The 18,800-nt window shown below is 44.9% G+C and overlaps 2 protein-coding genes across 3 annotated transcripts in view; one reads left to right on the forward strand and one right to left on the reverse strand.

The window, feature by feature from the left end:
* Nucleotides 1-13,663, reverse strand: part of DCP1B (decapping mRNA 1B) — a 43,023-nt gene extending 29,360 nt beyond the window's left edge. Inside the window, exons 1-3 of the mRNA XM_055394305.2 lie at nucleotides 13,403-13,663; nucleotides 10,549-10,589; nucleotides 8,468-8,595 (exon numbers count right to left, since the gene is read on the reverse strand). Of these exons, the coding sequence (XP_055250280.2) occupies nucleotides 8,468-8,595; nucleotides 10,549-10,589; nucleotides 13,403-13,546 (313 nt within the window). The 5' untranslated portion in view covers nucleotides 13,547-13,663. The remainder of the gene's footprint in view (nucleotides 1-8,467; nucleotides 8,596-10,548; nucleotides 10,590-13,402) is intronic.
* CACNA1C (calcium voltage-gated channel subunit alpha1 C) overlaps nucleotides 1-18,800 on the forward strand; it is a 461,815-nt gene that overhangs the window by 9,232 nt on the left and 433,783 nt on the right. The gene's annotated exons all lie outside the window — the stretch shown is intronic.

The raw sequence follows: 18,800 nt of genomic DNA on the forward strand, positions 1-18,800 counted from the left end.
TGGATTATTAAAATGTTTTAGTATTCAGTTTTCATCTATCTATTGGTTCTTTCTTAAGTGGCTGCTCTAGGAATCCCACTATACATATCTAACTTCAGTTTACACAGTTATTTCACCACTTCAAGCAAAATGCAAAGGCTTTACAACTACAGAGCTCCTGTCCCCCACCATCCTTAACCCTACAGCTGTCAGGTGAGTAACATCTACACACAATCAATCCCCCTCCTGACACTGCTGTAACTTTTGCTTTTGATAGTAATCTGCATTTTAAAGAATCTGAGGGCAGAAAAACATCTGTTCCACTGGCCGTTTTTTTTTTTTTTTTTTTTACTATTTATGTTGCTCCTCCTTTACCCCGAGGCCCCAACCTTCCCTCCGCAACACTTCCCTTCAGTCTGAAGAACTTCATTCAGCCTTTATTTCACAGCAGCTCTGCTGACAGGGAAGCATTGAAGGTTTTCCTTTATCTGAGAGTATCTTTGTTTTACTTTCCTTCCCGAGGAATGTTTTCACTGGAGATAGAATTGTAGGGTGACAGCACTGTCTTCCAGACTCCAAGGTTTCTTAAGAGAAATTTATTGTCATTCAAAGCATTGTTCTGTAATGTATCATTTCTGGTTCAAGGCTTTTTGTTTGTTAATGTCTTGTTTTTCACCAGTTTGATGATGTTTACGGGCATGATTTTTTCTGAGTTTATCCTGTTTGGGGTTTTCTGAGTTTCTTGAATCCATACATTTGTGCCTCACCAAATTTGGAAAAATTTCAGCCATGCTTTCTTCAAATACTTTTTCTACAGCAGTCTTTCTCCTTTCATGGGACTCCAATGACACAAATTCAGACCTTTTGGCATTGGGCAACAGGTGTTGCAAGGCCCTGTTTTTTTGTTTTTAACCTTTTTCCTGCATATTCTTCAGGTCGGATAGTATCTACTGATGTTTCATGTTCACTGACTCTTCTTTCCTCTGCCACTTCTGTACTGCTAGGAAGGCCATTCACTGGACACCCTATTATTCTGTTCCAAATGTTCCCTTTGAGTTCTTACACTGCTTCTCTGCTGAGAATTTCTATCCTTCCACTCATCTCTGAGGACCTGTCCCACCTCACAGGGCACAGTAATTGCCTTACAGCCAGCCACTGGCCTACCACGCCAGCATGTGGGTCATCTTGGGGCAGCCATCTGCTGGTCGACCTTCCCCATGAGAGCTGTCAGATTTTCCTGGCTCTGTGTGCGATGGATAATGCTGCGTTGCATTTGGACGTTTTGTTGAGACTGTGAGAGTCTGAGTCTTCAGAGTGTCGAGACGGTGATCGACTTGTTTGGGTTTAGTCAGGAAGATGGTTAGACAGCATCACAGACTCAATGGACATGAATCTGAGGAAACTGGGAGAGATGGTGAAGGACAGGGAAGCCTGGCGTGCTGCAGTCCACGGGATCCCAGAGTCGGACACGTCTGAGTGACTGAACAACAACAGACAGGAAGTCCCGTCCCACCTTCTGTGGACGATGGTTCTCACGTCAGCTCTGTTCTCAGAGGTGTGTCTGCCCTGTGCAGATGCCACTCAGGGGCTGGCCTGGAGCATGGTGGTCGTGGATGTGGTGGGTTAGTTCTCTGGGCCTCGGCTGCGATTCTGGGGCTCTGGGGTGTGTGTGTGTTTGTCTGTGATGCTCACAGGTGAGATCAGGACCTGTGTCAGTTCAAGGATAGATTCAGGGGGTCTCTTTGTTCAGCGTGCTCTCCAGCTCACAGGGGCCCTTCTCCCCCATCTTCTGGCCACAGAGTCAGGGTTTCTTTCAAGAGGTCTAACTTCTCACACTGTCAAGTAGTCTCCATAGCTGGGCAGCTTGCAGGGTAAAGCAAAGAAATATCAATAAAAAAGCCCATATATATATGAAAAAGTGAAAGTCGCTCAGCCATGTTCGACTCTTTGAGACCCCAATGTCTATATAGTCCATGGTATTCTCCAGGCCAGAATACTGGAGTGGATAGCTGTTCCTTTCTTCAGGGGATCTTCCCAATCCAGGGATTGAATCTGTGTCTCCTGCATTGCAGGTAGACTCTATTGTCTGAGCCACCAGGGAAGACATATGTGTGTGTGTGTGTATACATATGCTAAGTTGCTTCACTTGTGTCTGACTCTGTGATTCTATGGTCTGGAGTCCACCAGGCTCCAGGCAAGAATGCTGGAGTGCATTGCCAGGCTCTCCTCCAGATCTTCCCAACCCAGGGATTGAACATCTCCTGCACAGGCAGGCAGATTCTTTACTGCTAGTGCAACCTGGGGAGCCTACATATATATATATCTCCTAGGAGTTCCCTATATGCTTGAGACCACAGGGGCCCCTTCTCCAGTCCCTCAGGCAGAGGCAGGCCTTCCATGGGACGTCACGTGCCTGTCACCCCTCACTGCTGAGGTGGCAACTTGGGTTTGCAGGGCAGCCAGCTTCAGGCCGGGCTGGGAGGGGAGGGGAGACTCTTCACACTCTGAGCTCACAGAAGCCCACTTTCCAGGCCTCCACAGAGAGGTTCCCCCTGGTTTCTGTTGCTTCTGTCCACAGTCCTGGGACATGGCTCGCTCTTGAGTCACACTCAGGAGATAAAGCAGGAGCGAATAAACCAGGAGACTTGCCACCACACTGGCTGTTCTTCAAGTTCTCACTTCCCTTTTGATATGCCTGCTGTTGTTTACTCTCAGAATCCGCAGGCTCTCTGGTTTTCTGTTCTGTCCACAACTTTCACTGCAGCCAGTGAGAGGAGTGTCAGTGTGAACCTGCTCTATTTTGGCTGGTGTTGGAAGCTTATCTCTCACTCTAAGGAGTTATGAACCAGCCCAGGTAACGTAACGGAAGCCTGGCCTGGGATGGACTGGAGAGAGAAAAGGACTGAGACCCGGTCACGAGCCGTGAAAGCCTTGAGTTCACTTTGCCATCACCACACGCTGCAGCCCCTTCCGTGGAGACCGAGCTCTACAGACAGGGGCACGAGATGTCCCCTGCTGGCTGCTACGCAGGCGCACTGGGCCACCAGAGAAGCCCTCTCCAGTTGTATTTTTAAATTTTCATGAAAATAAAACACATATATATAAAATTTTAAATATCAGATGCTGTGAGGTTTTATGACCGACAGCAGAGTTCTTCTCCAGCCACGATGGGCCTGACTGCTGCTCCCCAAAAGCAGCCTTCTCCATGACACTACTGCTGCTCTCTGTTTCTTTCTCACCCAATGTTTTTCTGCTGTGTCAATCTGTTTTCCTATATATCATGTATACTCTTTTTTCTTTTAAGATTTTTTTTCTTGATGTGGAACATTTTTAAAGTCTTTTACTGAATTTGCTACAGAAGTGCTTCTGTTTCATGCTTTCGTTTTTTGGCTGTGGAGCATGTGTGATATTAGCTCCCTGGCCAGGGATCGAACCTGTACCCTCTGCAATGGAAGGTGAAGTCTTAACCCCTGGACTGCCAGGGAGGTCCCTACACTACTTTTTGATTCTTAAAAAAAAATTCACTGAAAAGAATTTAGTTTTCTGACAATACATGCACACGCTCACCTAGAAACACGTACACTACCCCCCCCCCAACCCCCACCATACTTCCAAAGTGAAATATACTCGATCTCACATCTGGTGTTTGTCTTCATCATCAGTGGAGCCAAATAGTGTTGTTCAGTTCAGTCGCTCATTCGTGTCCGACTCTGCGACCCCATGAAGCACTTTTCTGTACGACATTTTGTTTTCCCAGGAATTAAGAATTGCTTCATTTGTTGTTTTCCATGCCCTTAGCGTTCAATGTTTCTACATCATTAAGCAAAATCACTGAAAAAGGAACTGTAAATACCCCAAGAGATTCAAACTCTCAGGTGTAAACGTTTTCTTGGACACACTTCCTGAAGCCCTCCATCTTCCTACTCTAACTAAAACAGGCTTTTCTTTAGTTCAGCTGCAGAGGGGGTCACCATGGACTCTTGACCACTGTTCTCAGAATTCCTTTACCTCCAACCTGTGCTTGGATTCCCCCACTTTCCTGTGTGGCTTGTGTGTCTGTCACAATAGCCCAGGTTACGCGGCAGTAGCAAAGAACACTCAAATGTCAATGGCTTACACAGTACATGTCTGTCATGGGCCACCTCTGTACCATGTCACCATCATTCCGGGACCCAGGCTGACAGAGCAGCTTCTGCCTAAACAACTTGAGTCCTCACAGCAGAAAGAAGAGATGTGGTCAGTCAGGAGCTGGTTCGTACGTATCTGCTCACTTCGATCCATACCTCTCTGGCCAAAGTGACTCACACAACTGTACTTGAGCCCTGGGGTGGGGAGAGGATTATACAAGAGCCTCCTGGAGGGGTGAGTGGGGAGGAACCGGATCACACTGTCGGGTCTGATGTTGACAGGCCAGAGGCGCCGTCTCCTGCAGGTCAACAGTCAGTAGTCATGAACAATGAAGCGGTCACACCGAGTCTTCCTCTATCCTGTTCATGAGATCCACCCTCCATCTTCGTGGGTTTGTATCTTCTTCTTACTCCTCTATTGTCATTTCAGTTGTTTCAGGAATGTGTTCAATCTACTACGTTGAGCCAAAAGTCTACCAACCAATCACTGTAAAAGGGAACTTGTAGGACACAGTGTAACTGAAAGATGAGGACTATCTGTAACTATCACTTTCACCCTTTTCCACTATTTGAGGCAGCTTTTCTCAGATCTTAAAATGTCAATGAAGCATTCAAATTGTGCTTGTTTATGAGAACAAAACTACCCAATATGGTGAATTCACTTTAAAACTGAGCGGTTTTCTAAAACAGCTTTGATCCTGAGTATCTTGACTTCTGCCTTTTCTAATCTGCTGTAAGCACCAAGCTTAAGTCTGCAATAAAATCAACCAGCTCAAAAGAGTTTAATTCTAATTCTGTCACCACAGACAATACTACATTCAACATGCTGGCCAAGCTCTGAAATCTACCTGTCATTGCTGTCTGTAACTTATCTTAAATAAGATGATATAGTCAGGAAAATTTGGTTCTAAAATACATCTCCCTATACCAGAATCTTATTTAGTTTTGAATTGGCAAACATAGTAAACAATTACTAGAGGGTAATGATACACAAGAAATGGTCAAATTCAGCTTTATGTTACATTACTTTTTATATTCTCTTTTCTAATAACTGAGATTTAGTAGATTCTCAACCTAAAAAAAAAGAAACTTGCTTTTTCACCTCTGGAGTGTACACTGCAAAACTAAAAGGTAAACCTGGCTCAGATCCCTCACTCCTCTGCTGGCACTTCTGCTGCGTGGGCCTGCACATCTGAGGCTGGGCTTACTCAGTTCAGATGCTCTTTCCATCTCATAAAAGTTACAGACTCTGTAAATTATGTAATCCCTCTAATCTCAGTTTCCTCATTTACAAAACAGAAATAGGAGGATTTCTAAGGAAAAGTGATGAGAATTAAATAACCCATAGAAAGCCACGACGTCATGCCTAGGAGGCAGTAAATGCTCAGTGAAAGTTTGTTGAGAAAATAAAATTTCTATCCTAATACAGCAGCTACCCTATGTACCCTGAAAGCTTACAGAGGTCAAACTTTATGACAGCCAGGCTTAAACATCATGAACGCTTTACTGTAATAAAATCATACAAGTGTGTTTGGCCAAAATTCAAAGTTACTTATTCATTAAACTTTTTTTTTTAATTAGATGAAAGTTTGAGATTTCTACCTCTTTATTTTGCTCTTCTAAATCCATACAATTCTAGAAAGGGACAGTTACCTCCTCAGGTACTTAAAAACCTGGCGTCTGAAAAACTCTCTCGGTGCTGCCTCTCGACGTGTCCCAACCTGGCCTGTGTCACACGTTGGCCCAAGTGAAACTTTAGGACTAAACAGAGATCCCTGACTCAACAGAACTCTAGAGGTACAGTTGAAAAAGCAGTCCTGAGGGAAGCTGGGTTCATTTTTCCAAAGACTGATGAATGAATCTTTACATCATCAGAGAATACACAAACCTGGGGCAGTCACTACACGGAGTATCAGAGTTATTTAAAAAACATCTGCATAGTACTGACACTCTGAGAGCACCTGGAGCAAAGCCTTCTGGGAAACTTGGACGTCAGAGGCTGAAAAGGCTTTTGTAAATAAACTAAAACCGAGTGACTGGCTGCACAGTCAAGATGCACCAGATAATAAAGACAAAAAGCAAAACAAACTCAGGAAGGTAAACAGATTCACTCCCTTCCATTCCCTGCTGTTCAACTGACTTCATTTCTTTCCTATGGAAGCTCATTAGAGACACTTGAACATGCACCGAGAAGGCTGCCTTCTATTTGTGCTCATGTGGGACAGAGGCGAGGGCAGCCCAGCAGGTGCAGGGAAAGCAGCAGCCTGACGTCAGAACGTGTGGGTCTGGCAGGGCTGCGGCCCCTGGACACTCAAAGCAGCAGGGAGCAGTCTGCCCCTCGGAGCTGGGACGAGGAAACGAGGGAAACTGAAGGAAAACACCAGGAACAGTGCATCCAATAGAAACATGGGTGAACCACAAAGGAGAGCCACAAATGGGATTTTAAATAAAAATAAAAAGAAGCAGGTGAAATTAAGTTTAATAGTACTTTTTATTTAACTCAATATACTAAAAAATATTACCATTTCAACAGGTAAACTGATATAACACTACTGAGATTTTTTTTTTTACTTTTTTTTTTTTTTGGTACCAGAGTCTGTGAAAATCAGCGTGTTTCTGACACTCACAGATCAGCTCGATTCAGACCAGCCGCCCACAGGAACACACAGGATGGCACAGCGTGGAGCCCAGGAGGGGCTGAGCATGTTTACCAGACCCTAGCAGACAAACCCTGTGGGGCTAAGGAGATCAACCACATCAGAGCCTGTATTTTTCTATCTTTGGTATAGTATATAATACCTAATAGGTAATACTGCAGCAAGAATTGGTCGGTATCATCCATACCGACTAGACTCATATTTATCCAAAATAAGAGCAACCAAAAATTATTATAAGCCACTAATAGTCATTCATTTTATATTTATTTTTGTGGTTAATTTTGTTTATTAGGATTTGAATTACATATCAATCTCACATAGAAAATAATAATCTCAAAAAAAAGAGAATATAACCTGACATAACAGTAAGTACACAAAAAATTTGAACTACAAGTTACAATTGATTAAACTACACCTTCTGTCAAAGAAACAGGAATAGAAAACAAAATATTTCTCTATTTTACTAAACTTTTCACTTCACAGGACCTGCCATTAGGAAATCATGTTTAATAACTTTCTTGTAATTTTTTTCTTATAAAAGGTTAACTGCATTCTCTAAATAGGATGACCACCTATTATGACAACTCAGTTACAAGTGAAAATAATTTTAAGTAAATATAGTATTAAAGTCAGAGAAGGCAATGGCACACCACTCCAGTACTCTTGCCTGGAAAATCCCATGGATGGAGGAGTCTGGTGGGCTGCAGTCCATGGGGTCGCTAAGAGTTGGACACAAGTGAGCGACTTCACTTTCATGCATTGGAGAAGGAAATGGCAACCCACTCCAGTGTTCTTGCCTGGAGAATCCCAGGGACGGGGGAGCCTGGTGGGCTGCCGTCTACGGGGTCGCACAGAGTCAGACACGACTGAAGTGACTTAGCAGCAGTATTAAAGTGATGCTATATTTACTTCAGAACAAGTCAATAGGGATAAAGCACAAAATATGACTTGTGTTACATTTGTTACTGAGGTAACACTGAGTAGTACACAGTAGGCAAATTCTTGTACCCTGAGCTCAAAGAATAGGGTGGAAGATGAACAGAAACCATTTCTAAACTGCAAAGTCATCACGGAGCAAAGCACATGCACCTGTGTTTCTACAGCTCTGAGTCTGCTCTCATTTCCTGTGTGGAGAAGCTCCTGAATCATATCACTCACTTTTGCAGGCCGCCCCACAGTGCATCACAAGTGGTGAGATGAGACACAAGAGTGAAATGGACATAGGTGGGTGGGCGGCTGCTACCTCATTTCAAGCCTGACAGGGACCATTTAGTTAACAGGACTTCAGCTTTACCAAGTGTTAGGAAGTTCTTAACAACCAAAACTCACTGGACTTTAATGTCCATTGACTATGCACTCAAAAGACAGTGCTTCTGGAAGACAGGCCCCCTCCCTCGAGCATCTCGTCGGATGCTCAGCCGCAAGGACCCACAAGATGAATGGCTAGTCGAGGTCCTCTGTGGTCTCCTGGCCCAGGACTCACCTCCCCTGGCCCTGCTCAGGCTCACACACAAAGCAGCCCAGCTGTGTAGGACGAGCTTTAAACACTCACAGCTTCACAGCACACTGTCTCCATCTAAACTCTCCTGAGGAAGACACCATCCCCTGCTGAGCCTTGCACCTCCCAGGCCACCCGTGTTGACCCCAGTAACGGACATCAAACACCATGACAGTCACCACGGTCCCTCACGCGTGCAGACTCACATCTGGCGTTTCTGTAGAGAAGGAAAGGGTCTTGTAGCAGGAAGTCCAGGTCTTTGGTGATGGGCTCCGTCCTGTTCTCCATGCTCAGCCTGTTCATGATGGTGAAGCCATGCTTCGGAGACGCGGACCTAGAAGTCACCAAGGCAGGAGACACGGAGAGGGGGTGTTCAGAGCAAAGCGTTTCCAGGACGGGGCGGCCATCGCACCTTCAGCCTCCCTGCCTGTTCACTGTGGGCCGCACCAATGTGCGCATGCACACGGTGAAGTCCAGCCCTATGAATCTGAGGGAGTTGGGGGGTGCACAGACACACAGCTCGTTTCCCTACCTAGGCTGCAAGCTCCTATAAGGCAGACATGGTAACCACTTAAAAAAAAATTAATGACATATACTTTTAAAGAAGCTTGACCGTTGATATAGAGTGTATATCATAGTTACAGGAAATGTTAGTGTTGGTCTGAAACTGAAAGTTGCATAATTTCTTACAGAAATGATGTAACTCTGGTCATGAACTAGTGAGGATATACAGTACAATTAAAAGTTTATACAATTTAAAGCAAAGAGCAGATATCTACTTTTCTTCAAGATGAAGCCAACAGTCTCACAGATAAGCTACTGTAACATTTTTTGTCCATAAAACTGTGCATTTAGTGACTTTTTATTTTTAATTTTGTTCAGTAAACCTGCAGTGCCTACTCTCTGTCAGGCAGGGAGAACCCTGATCACACAGAAACTAATCACTACAAGTGCATCTGTCTACCCTTGGAGGATAGCCAGACACCAACTCAACTGCGCAACTTCCATAACAAAACAAGGCTCACATGCAGGACTGCAGATTCACTCTGGGGCTAGGGGACACGCCCACAGGGATGCTGTGCACAACCCAGAGAAAAGGGGCCTGGATCTCAGGTTTTATTTCACCTCCAACCATCTGATTTCCTAACCATGGTTTTCTTTTGAGATTTATTTTAAAACTGATGGAAGGCCATCCCTGTCTAATTTATTTTACTGAGTGGTAGAGCGGTGCTGGCATGTAAGCAATACCAGATGTAATCACAACCATCATTTCAAGTTAAATTCTGGGGCAGTGTGAAGAGTGACTCCCAAAGCTCTCAACAGAGGGTGCTCTGAAAACCACCATATGGTGTAACTCTATTACAGACAGACAGACATGGCGGGAAGCAGAGACATCGTTTTTAAAATGGGATTAGGTGTTTTCACAGAATCAGAATTTGATCCTTGCAGTATTTCAGCAGCTCTGCAAAGCCTCTGCAGCTGTCCAATCACTGCCTGTCACCTAATCCCAGGGATGGTCTGGTCACACCATGGTTTATCTTCAAAGGTGAATGGGCGTATAAACACAGATGAGTGTGTGTGTGTATGAGAAGAGTCTGCACCAGGCCTCTGTCCTGTATCTCTGAAACCTGCTGATGGTGACGGGACTCAGCTATGACATTTTATGTGAATGTTTATGTGAACAAGAAGTTTAGCTGTTAAGAAAGTACTCACACTACATATCTCTGTGTGTATGTGTTAACTATACAGATACTAACAATATCTGACAAAAATTACCCCAAAACATGAATTTATTAAATCTTTCCTAAAACTTATTTTGTTAGCTATACAACGGAGGACTCAGAGACATCTTGAATCTTGGATCGTGCTTCTTTAAAGAGTCAGAGGTGGGGGTGGCCAATAACACTCTCTTCCAGACACTGATTAAATGATCCAACATTCTCAACAGCGCACTCCTAGCTCTTCATCAGTTCACTGTAATCAAGTACTTTGTACCACTCACCTGAGCTGAAGAATAAATATTTAATTCTGCTCCAAAAAGAACACAGAGATTTAAGTTCAGCTATACTGGAGTTCACATTATATTCCGTAATTAGTATTCACCACACTAGACAGATGACATTATTCAGTATTCCCTTCCGTATGTCAACTAGTTACTTCAAACTCAGACTCAGTGCCTGCACTTCTCTGAACTATAATAAAACTCCACTTGAGGAAGGGTGACACGTAGAGCTAAAGACATGACTCAAAGGCTGTCAGCTTCTTTATAAAAGTGAAGGACTCTTACCTTGTGTAAACAAATAAGGTTCCCTCCACATCAGTCTTTTCCTAAGAAATAAAACAAACAGCAACATAAGCATATTCTCTTCCCTAATGGGAAACAGTCACAGAGGTCAGAGAACACAAACATCTCAGAGAACAGGGATTTGATCTTGTTTCAAGCACGGGTAACTCTCAGGGAAAGGCAAAAAGCAGACTTTGCCAGTGGTGACTTTGATGCTTAAGCAGCAGGAAGTGCCCTCCTATTGCCATTTACAAACAAACCATTGATGCCTCTCTTTACCAAGCACAGGGGCCACAACACCTCTGGTTGGACAAAAGGAAACAAACACGCTCCATAGCCTCCTAAGAAAGAAGGGATGGTAGTAAATGTGCTGTCCACCCCTCTGTCTCTGGGCTGGGGCCACAGCCAGCCGCAGAAACCACTGGCGTCACACGTCCCTCTCCTCCTCCGTTTTCTGGTTTCCTTTTCTCTCGTCATGTCCTGTCACCTAGGAGAATAGAGGACCTGTCTGTAACTCTACCTCATCTAATACACAGAAGACAGCAACACAGCTGCGATTCTCAGACAAATTAATCACCTATTTGGTGCAGAATATTGAAATAAAGTAAGATGGAAACACCACCCAGCTAGGACGCAAATCTGCCTCAGAGGAAATGGGAAACCTGTAAAGTGAAAATGAGAAGTGATCATTTCAGTTCCCTGGGAAGGGCTCTTTTCCATCTCTCCAGGCCCTGATGAAAATGCTGTTTACTAAAAAAAAACCCTTAGGTATGCATTTGTCTGATTAACTAGTAATTAGACTATGTAACTCAGAATTTTAAATATACTTTTACTATTTACATGCCTCAATCTCAGCATTCTATTAAACCTCTCAATATTTTGCTATTTTTTTATGTACATTAGAAGTGTCATTCAAAATTTAAGTACTCTTGTCTTTTTGGTGAAAAATACTTTCTTTAGGAAACAAAAGTATAATATTAAAATGATAATTCTGAAGAGGCACATAAATTGGAAGCACGAGCTTCTCCATGCTCAAGTAATTTCATCATCCTTAAATGGATTAAGTAAAGTGATCACTTGCTATGAAGACAGAACACTTCTCTGCCTTTCAGTATTTGACTCTGGACTATTTCATCCCATATCCTAGGCAGGATGTTCATACAGATCAGTGTAGAGAAAGCTAATAGCCTTTGACTTAATTTGTTTTTTCCTTAATGAAGCGGTAACAGAAATTACCTTTACCTTAAGGGAAAAAAAAGGGCTTTAATGACCAATTTTAGTTTTGGAAATTCAAAATGAGAATTGTAAAAGGCATGCTTCTCCTGAAATTATTCTCTGACTCAAAACAATTGATTTATGTTCTTTGTCTCAGTTTCTCCACTCAGTTGTGGAGCACAGGCTTGAAGCTGAGGGGGCTTGAGGGGGAGTGGGCTCAGCAGGTGTGAGGCAAGTGCTCTCTAGTTGCCCCCTCTCTAGTGCCAGTCTCTTCTGTCCATGGGATTCTCTGGGCAAGAACACTGAAGTAGGTTGCCATTTCTTTCTCCAGGGGATCTTCCTGACCCAGAGATCGAACCTGGATCTCCTCATTGGCAGACAGGTTCTCTACCACCATGCCACCAGGGAAGCCCTCACTTTCCTTACAGCAGCTCATTTTCCATCCCTTCTTCATTCCATATTCCTCCTGCTGAATGCCTGAAGTCATCCTTCATCCATATTCAGTGTCATAAGAACCCTCCTCCTTTATGTCCACCTCCAAGTACTGTCTCCTCTATCTCAAGAATGTCCCACACACTTTCATCAGGTTTCTGTCCAAAAGCCCCCACTGTGGAGGCAGATGGAGACACGGTGACAGTTCTTTTGCCCCCAGCAACTGCCCTGCAGCTAAAGCAGGTCTCCGTCTTTTTTCCCTGCTACCACAACCTTGAAGATGAGTACTCTGAAAGAATGACCTTTCGTGGGATGAATTATGCACTGTCTGAAGGCAACAAGTCCAGGAAGCAGGAAAGCATAACTCCTGTAAATAATGCATTGTGACACCTGGGCTTTCCGATGAGGCTGTAGAAAGGCCTCGCCAGGTACCCAGTATAGTTAGTTACTCGGTAACTATGGTAACACGTGCCTGACTCACTGACCCTGTCCAGAGCCTGTAGGAAACCACCACTACTCAAGGGGAACCCCTTTCTGTACACGTTAACTTCCCTGAATCCCCAGACTCTAGCCCTGGTGTCAAGTCACTCCAGGGAACGACACCTCCGACCCTCATCTCTACTTTGGGATTTCCTCAGCAGAATTAAGACACTATGCCTCTGGCACTTTTCTACACTGCAGCAAAAGATGGCGTTGAAACTGTCCACTACATCAGTCAAAGTCCTTTACACAAACACAGGCTACACACTCCCCCGAAAACAGGGGACACACAGCCCGCTTCCTCCCCCGGGACCACGCGGGACAGTGTCCCCGCGTCCCTCCATTCCTGCCCTTTTCGGTGAATTTCCTCGGTTACAAACTTAGGGCAAAGCTGTTCTCTTCTCTCTCACGTCAGGACCTACTTCTTAGTATTTTCGCTTTTGTGAGTGGTTTTCGGGGGGACTGTAATGACCGGCTGAGGAGACGGGTGGCGAGGAGACGTGAACGCGCGGGGCTGTGTCTCCTCCGGGCTCTCCTCGCGGCCGGCTGGGACGTGCCGGGGGAGGTATCCGACCCGTTCCGCCGGACTGAGTCCGGTCCGCGCTCCGTGAGTCTGGTCAACGCCATAGGAGGGGCCCGGGGACGGGCGGTCGGACCGAGGGACCGCGGGAGGGTCGTCCCCGCCCGCCCCGCCCCCAGCCTCTCCCCGACCCCGTCCGCCCGCACGTACCCACTCGTTGGCCCGGTGGCCGAAGGTGTACAGGGCGACCTGGCTGGCCACGTCGACGATGCGGCTGATGTAGGGGTCGTGGCGCCGCAGGGCCGCCAGGCTGATGTCGCGCCCCTTCCCCGCCGGGCCACCCGCCGCCGCCATCTTCCCGTCCACCCGCGGGGCGCCGCAGCCCTCTCCGCGGAGCGCTGAGCGCGCAGGCGTCACTGGTCGATGGCCACCCCGCGCGGGCCCGCGATCGTTGCCACGGCAACCGCCAGGCTGCCCCCGCGCGATGCTGTGAGCATCCCGGGTAGCCGAGTGTAGCTCGGCATTTCTGCTCCTGGCGCTCCGCGGTCAGACCTGTAGTGATATACACGCCTCGAGCGTGCGTAACTGAACTGGGAGGGATTACTGCGATTTTTCGTGCACGGACGCCGGGTGGTTCGCAAAGTGTGGTCCTCAACGCCGGGCGTGGGGGAGTAGAGGGGGCTCTGAGACACTTTCCGGGGGTCTGCGGGTCAGAACCATTTTCACGACAATCCTAAGACTCACGTGACTCATGCCCAGTGCTCCCTTTGCACGAATGCTGCAAAGACAATGGTGGGAGAAAGTGCAGGTGTCTTAGCAGGAATCCTGGCAGGCACCGCGCTTTACAGGCCAGTATCGCTAGACAGTATACGCAATAAGGCAGAAAAATTATTACTTTTATTGCATTTCAACTCTTTGGTACACTTTTAAATTTCTGTGTGAAAAAAATAGGAAGATTGCGTAAAGCACGTGAGCCAAGCTGCCATATTTACTTCTAGGAAAACGCTTGGATGCTTGAGTTGCAAGCTGAGCTAGTTTTTTTTATTTTTATTTTCACCAAGCGCTATTTTTACTTGAAAGGAAGATGGACAAAGTATGGTTATTCAGGAAGGCATTTGACAGACACTTTTAGAAAATAAATAATGTGCACCTGTCACTTCCAGGAAAACAAGGAGGTAATTATTGTCGCCAGTGATAATTTTTGAGCTTTCAAGCAAGATTGAGAAGTTTACAAAATGTGTACCCACTGCCATGAGCCTGACAGCTTCTCAATACACTAAGTTTTTTCTGATAAGATGGCTGAGTGCTTGGAAAGCCAGTGATGAGGGATTTGCTTTTAAAAACTTGAGACAAAGGTGAACTGTTAATCACTGTGGTACATGTATAGCTGGATGTACAATTTTTGTTAAAATGTTTCAATAAAGCTTTAACATTTCTTTTATAAAGAAATTTATCTTTGGGGGTGTTTAGGCAAGATCTACCTTCTGATAATTTCAGGTAGTATAGTCATCTCTCTAGTTCTTGGTCCAGTGCTTTGTGCTGAATAGAGATTTGTAAATGCTGATTCTGTTTTACTCAGCCTTAAGTCGGTAGAATGTACTCATTAAATATCAGCTTTCTGTAAGAGTCCATGATTTACAGAACACTGAGATCTAAGTTGGCATGAAAGAGAATACAATAACAAGTCCTGAACTTCCAGAGTTTACATCCTAAGGAAGATTAAAAACTTGAAAGGTTTATTTAATTTTCCATATTATAAAGAAAACAAGAGAGAAAAGGTGAAAGACCTTGAAGATTAGAGATCACATTCGGAGAAAGAAGATATATAATGCTGCAGTGACTTCAGCATTGCTGTGTGGTTTATCTCCTAGTCTGAGAGCTTTGTTCTCTATCCCCCCGCCCCCCACCAAAGCTTAAATATCTAAGCTTCTAGGAAGAACACAGACTTTTGTCTAATTTCTACTTGAATAATCCGTGTTTGTAAATTTGGGTCACCATCTCTTATCCAAATATACTAAGTTGCAGGCTCCAGGTTAGTAAAAGGCCATTTAAAATGGGCAAATTCTTTTAAAATTCATGTAACTTCAACTTCCACTGCCTTCCATAATGTGGTCATACTTCCCCTGTGTTTTCAGAAACCTCATCCATGTGTGCTAAGCGTCCTTAGCGTCCATGTGTGCTAAGTTGTTTCAGTCATGTCTGACTCTTTGTGACCCCATGGACTGTGGCCTGCCAGGCTCCTCTGTCCATGGGATTCTACAGGCAAAAATACTGGAGTGGGTTGCCATGCCCTCCTTCAGAGGATCTTCCCAAACCAGGGATCGAACCCGTGTCTCCTGCAGCTCCTATACTGGCGGGCGGAGTCTTTACTGCCGAGCCACCGGGGAAGCCCCTTATCATGGCACCTAGGACAAATATTGGAGTCTTTGATTATTTTATAATTGTTGTTATGAGATAAAATCTGTGTTCACATTTGGTGTTACAAAGTTGTAAACCACAACTTAAAACAAGTTACAGTGTGATTTAAAAAACAGCGTCTGAGTTTAGGTTGTTCAAACTGTTGCAATGACTAAGATAAAATTCACCACTGAAGGTAATTGTAAGAACACAGCATGCTTAAATTATTTAGAAATAGATATGAAACTGGAAAACGTTTGGTCTTGTAGCCATGTATGGATGTTTGTATACCAATGCAAACTGATGTTTTACAGCTTGCTGGTCTAGAAACATACATACACCGTCTGCTCCATCAGTACTCCTTACTGTTTTGTTTGTGTTTGTGTGTGTCTGTGATCAGTCGTGTTTGACTCTCTGCAACCCCATGGATCTTCCCCACCCAGGGAACTAACCTGTGCCTCCTATGTCTCCTGCATTAACAGGCAGATTCTGTACCACTGCGCCACCTGGGAAACCCTAACTGTGTAAAGAACCTCTAAGTTTTGCATTTGTCAGGTTGTAGAATGTATTGGAGGGGAAAGAGGAGCTTCCAGGATGCCCCTAAGAGTTTGTGACCCTAAAATGACTTAAATACCCTCTGATACCTTGCTGGTGCTGCCTGTTTGGATTCCCAGCTCTTCATGCTGGAAATTTTATACCAAAGGGTGACACAAGTGAGCAGTGAACACCCTCCTTCTCCCAGTGGAAGAGGATGGTCTGAAGCTGTATGTGTTATCAGTTGTTCTCAATTCATGGTCCATTTCTTTTTGAAGCGGCAGAGCATAGCAGGAAAGGCACCCCCTTGGAAAGGAAAACTAGTTTTACTTATTTTTAACCTCACCTGGTACTTCAGTTCAGTGTGTCCGACTCTTTGCAACCCCATGGACTGCATCACGCCAGGCCTCCCTGTCCATTACCAACTCCTGGAGTTTCTCAGACTCATGTCCATTGAGTCAGTGATGCCATCCAACCATCTCATCCTCTGTCGTCCCCTTCTCCTCCCGCCTTCAATCTTTCCCAGCATCAGGGACTTTTCCAATGAATCAGTTCTTCACATCAGGTAGCCAAAGTATTGGAGTTTCAGCTTCAGCATCAGTCCTTCCAATGAATATTCAGGACTGATATCCTTTAGGAGGGACTGGTTGGATCTCCTTGCAGTCCAAGGGACTCTCAAGAATCTTCTTTAACACCACAGTTCAAAATCATCAATTCTTCAGTGCTCAGCTTTCTTTATAGTCCAACTCTAACATCCATGAATGACTACTGGAAAAACCATAGCTTTGACTAGATGGACCTTTGTTGGCAAAGTAATGTCTCTGTTTTTTAATATGCTGTCTAGGTTGGTCATAGTTTCTATTCCAAGAAGAAAGTGTCTTTTAATTTCATGGCTGCAGTCACCATCTGTAGTGATTTTGGAGCTCCCCAAAATAAAGCCTGTTATTGTTTCCACTGTCTCCCCATCTATTTGCCATGAAGTGATGGGATCAGATTCCATGATGTTAATTTTCTGAATGCTGAATTTTAAGCCATCTTTTTCACTCTCCTCTTTCACTTTCATCAAGAGGCTCTTTAGTTCTTCTTCACTTTCAGCCATAAGGGTGGTGTCATCTGCATAGCTGAGGTTATTGATATTTCTCCCAGCAGTCTTGATTCCAACTTGTGCTTCCTCCAGTCCAGCATTCTCATGATGTACTCTGCTTGTAAGTTAAAGAAGCAAGGTGACAATATACAGCCTTGATGTACTCCTTTCCCAATTTGGAGCCAGTCTGTTGTTCCATGTCCAGTTCTAACTGTTGCTTCTTGACCTACATAAAGATTTCTCAGGAGACAGGTCAGGTGATCTGGTATTCCCATCTCTTTAAGAATTTTCCACAGTTTGTTGTGATCCACACAGATAAAGGCTTTGTCATAGTCAGTAAAGCAGAAGTAGATGTTTTTCTGGAACTCTCTTGCTTTTTCGATGATGCAACGGATGTTGGCAATTTGATCTCTGGTTCGTCTGTCTTTTCTAAAACCAGCTTGAACACTTGGAAGTTCACAGTTCATGTACTTGGGGTACTGGAACTTGGGGATCATCATATCACAACTTCACAGGGTAGATGAGAAGAAAATGTCCCCAGAAGAGATTTGCAATGTGTAAAATTTTCTGCAAATGAAAATGCTATTACTGTTATAATTTTCCTCAGCATTATTTCTAGCAGAAGCCTGGGAGGGATTCTTCTTGTCTAATTACCCAGCCAGGGCTCAGATCATCTCAACAAAGTTCAGCATAGGTGACAAGGGATACATTAAATCCCAAGGCAGGTCATCCCAATATTTTTACGTGATAGAGGATGTGAACTGAGACATATTTATCAGGAAGTTCACAATTAGAGGAAGAAATGATGTAGGAGATATAGCTCGATGTCCCACAAGATTGCAAAGGGGTTAAGTTTTTTTTTGGATGCACTGGGTCTTTGTAGCTGCATGCGGGTTTTCTCTAGTTGTGGCCAACAGGGGCTACTCTACAGCTGGGTTACACAGGCTTCTCTTGTTGCAGAGCATAAGCCCTAGGACATGCAGGCTTCAGGAATTGTGACAGGCAGGCTCAATATTTGTGGTGCGTGGACTTAGTTACTCAGCAGCATGTAGATCTTCCCAAACCAGGGCTCGAACCCGTGTCTCCTGCATTGGCAGGCAGATTCTTAAACACTGGACCACCAGGGAAGTCCCAGGGGTTAAGACTGAAAACAGTCATCAGAGGGTCTTGAAACAGAGTGAGAAGGGGCAGAAGTGGGGAGGGAAGAGGCCTGATGGGGAGGAGAGAGTGGCCTGGAGAGATTCAGAACGTCTCCAATCTGGGCCTAGCAGCTGCTTGGACTGAGCCTCTGCTTGCCTGACCCAGAGGGCCTGGGGCAACCGGGGTTCTTTAGAGTGAGAATCATTCTTGCGTGTTCTCTTCTGGTCCCTCTTTGCCTCTTTCTGACACTCTCAAAAAATCTAGTCCTTCCACACTTATCTTCAGGGGTCAGGTGATGACTTCATGGGCCTGGAGGGTGTCTATGATAGCATCTTTTATCTTTTCAGTTTGCCGCCCGAGCAGGCTGCGAAGAGGAAGGGCCTTGAGTCCTCATGAAGAGATAACAGGCTTAACACCCTAAGACCTGACTGGTGACTGACACGCATGGGCCCA

Source organism: Moschus berezovskii, chromosome 6 (genome assembly GCF_049115385.1).
Source record: "Moschus berezovskii isolate FMDL1 chromosome 6, NW_MosBer_1.0, whole genome shotgun sequence".
Classification (NCBI taxonomy): domain Eukaryota; kingdom Metazoa; phylum Chordata; class Mammalia; order Artiodactyla; family Moschidae; genus Moschus; species Moschus berezovskii.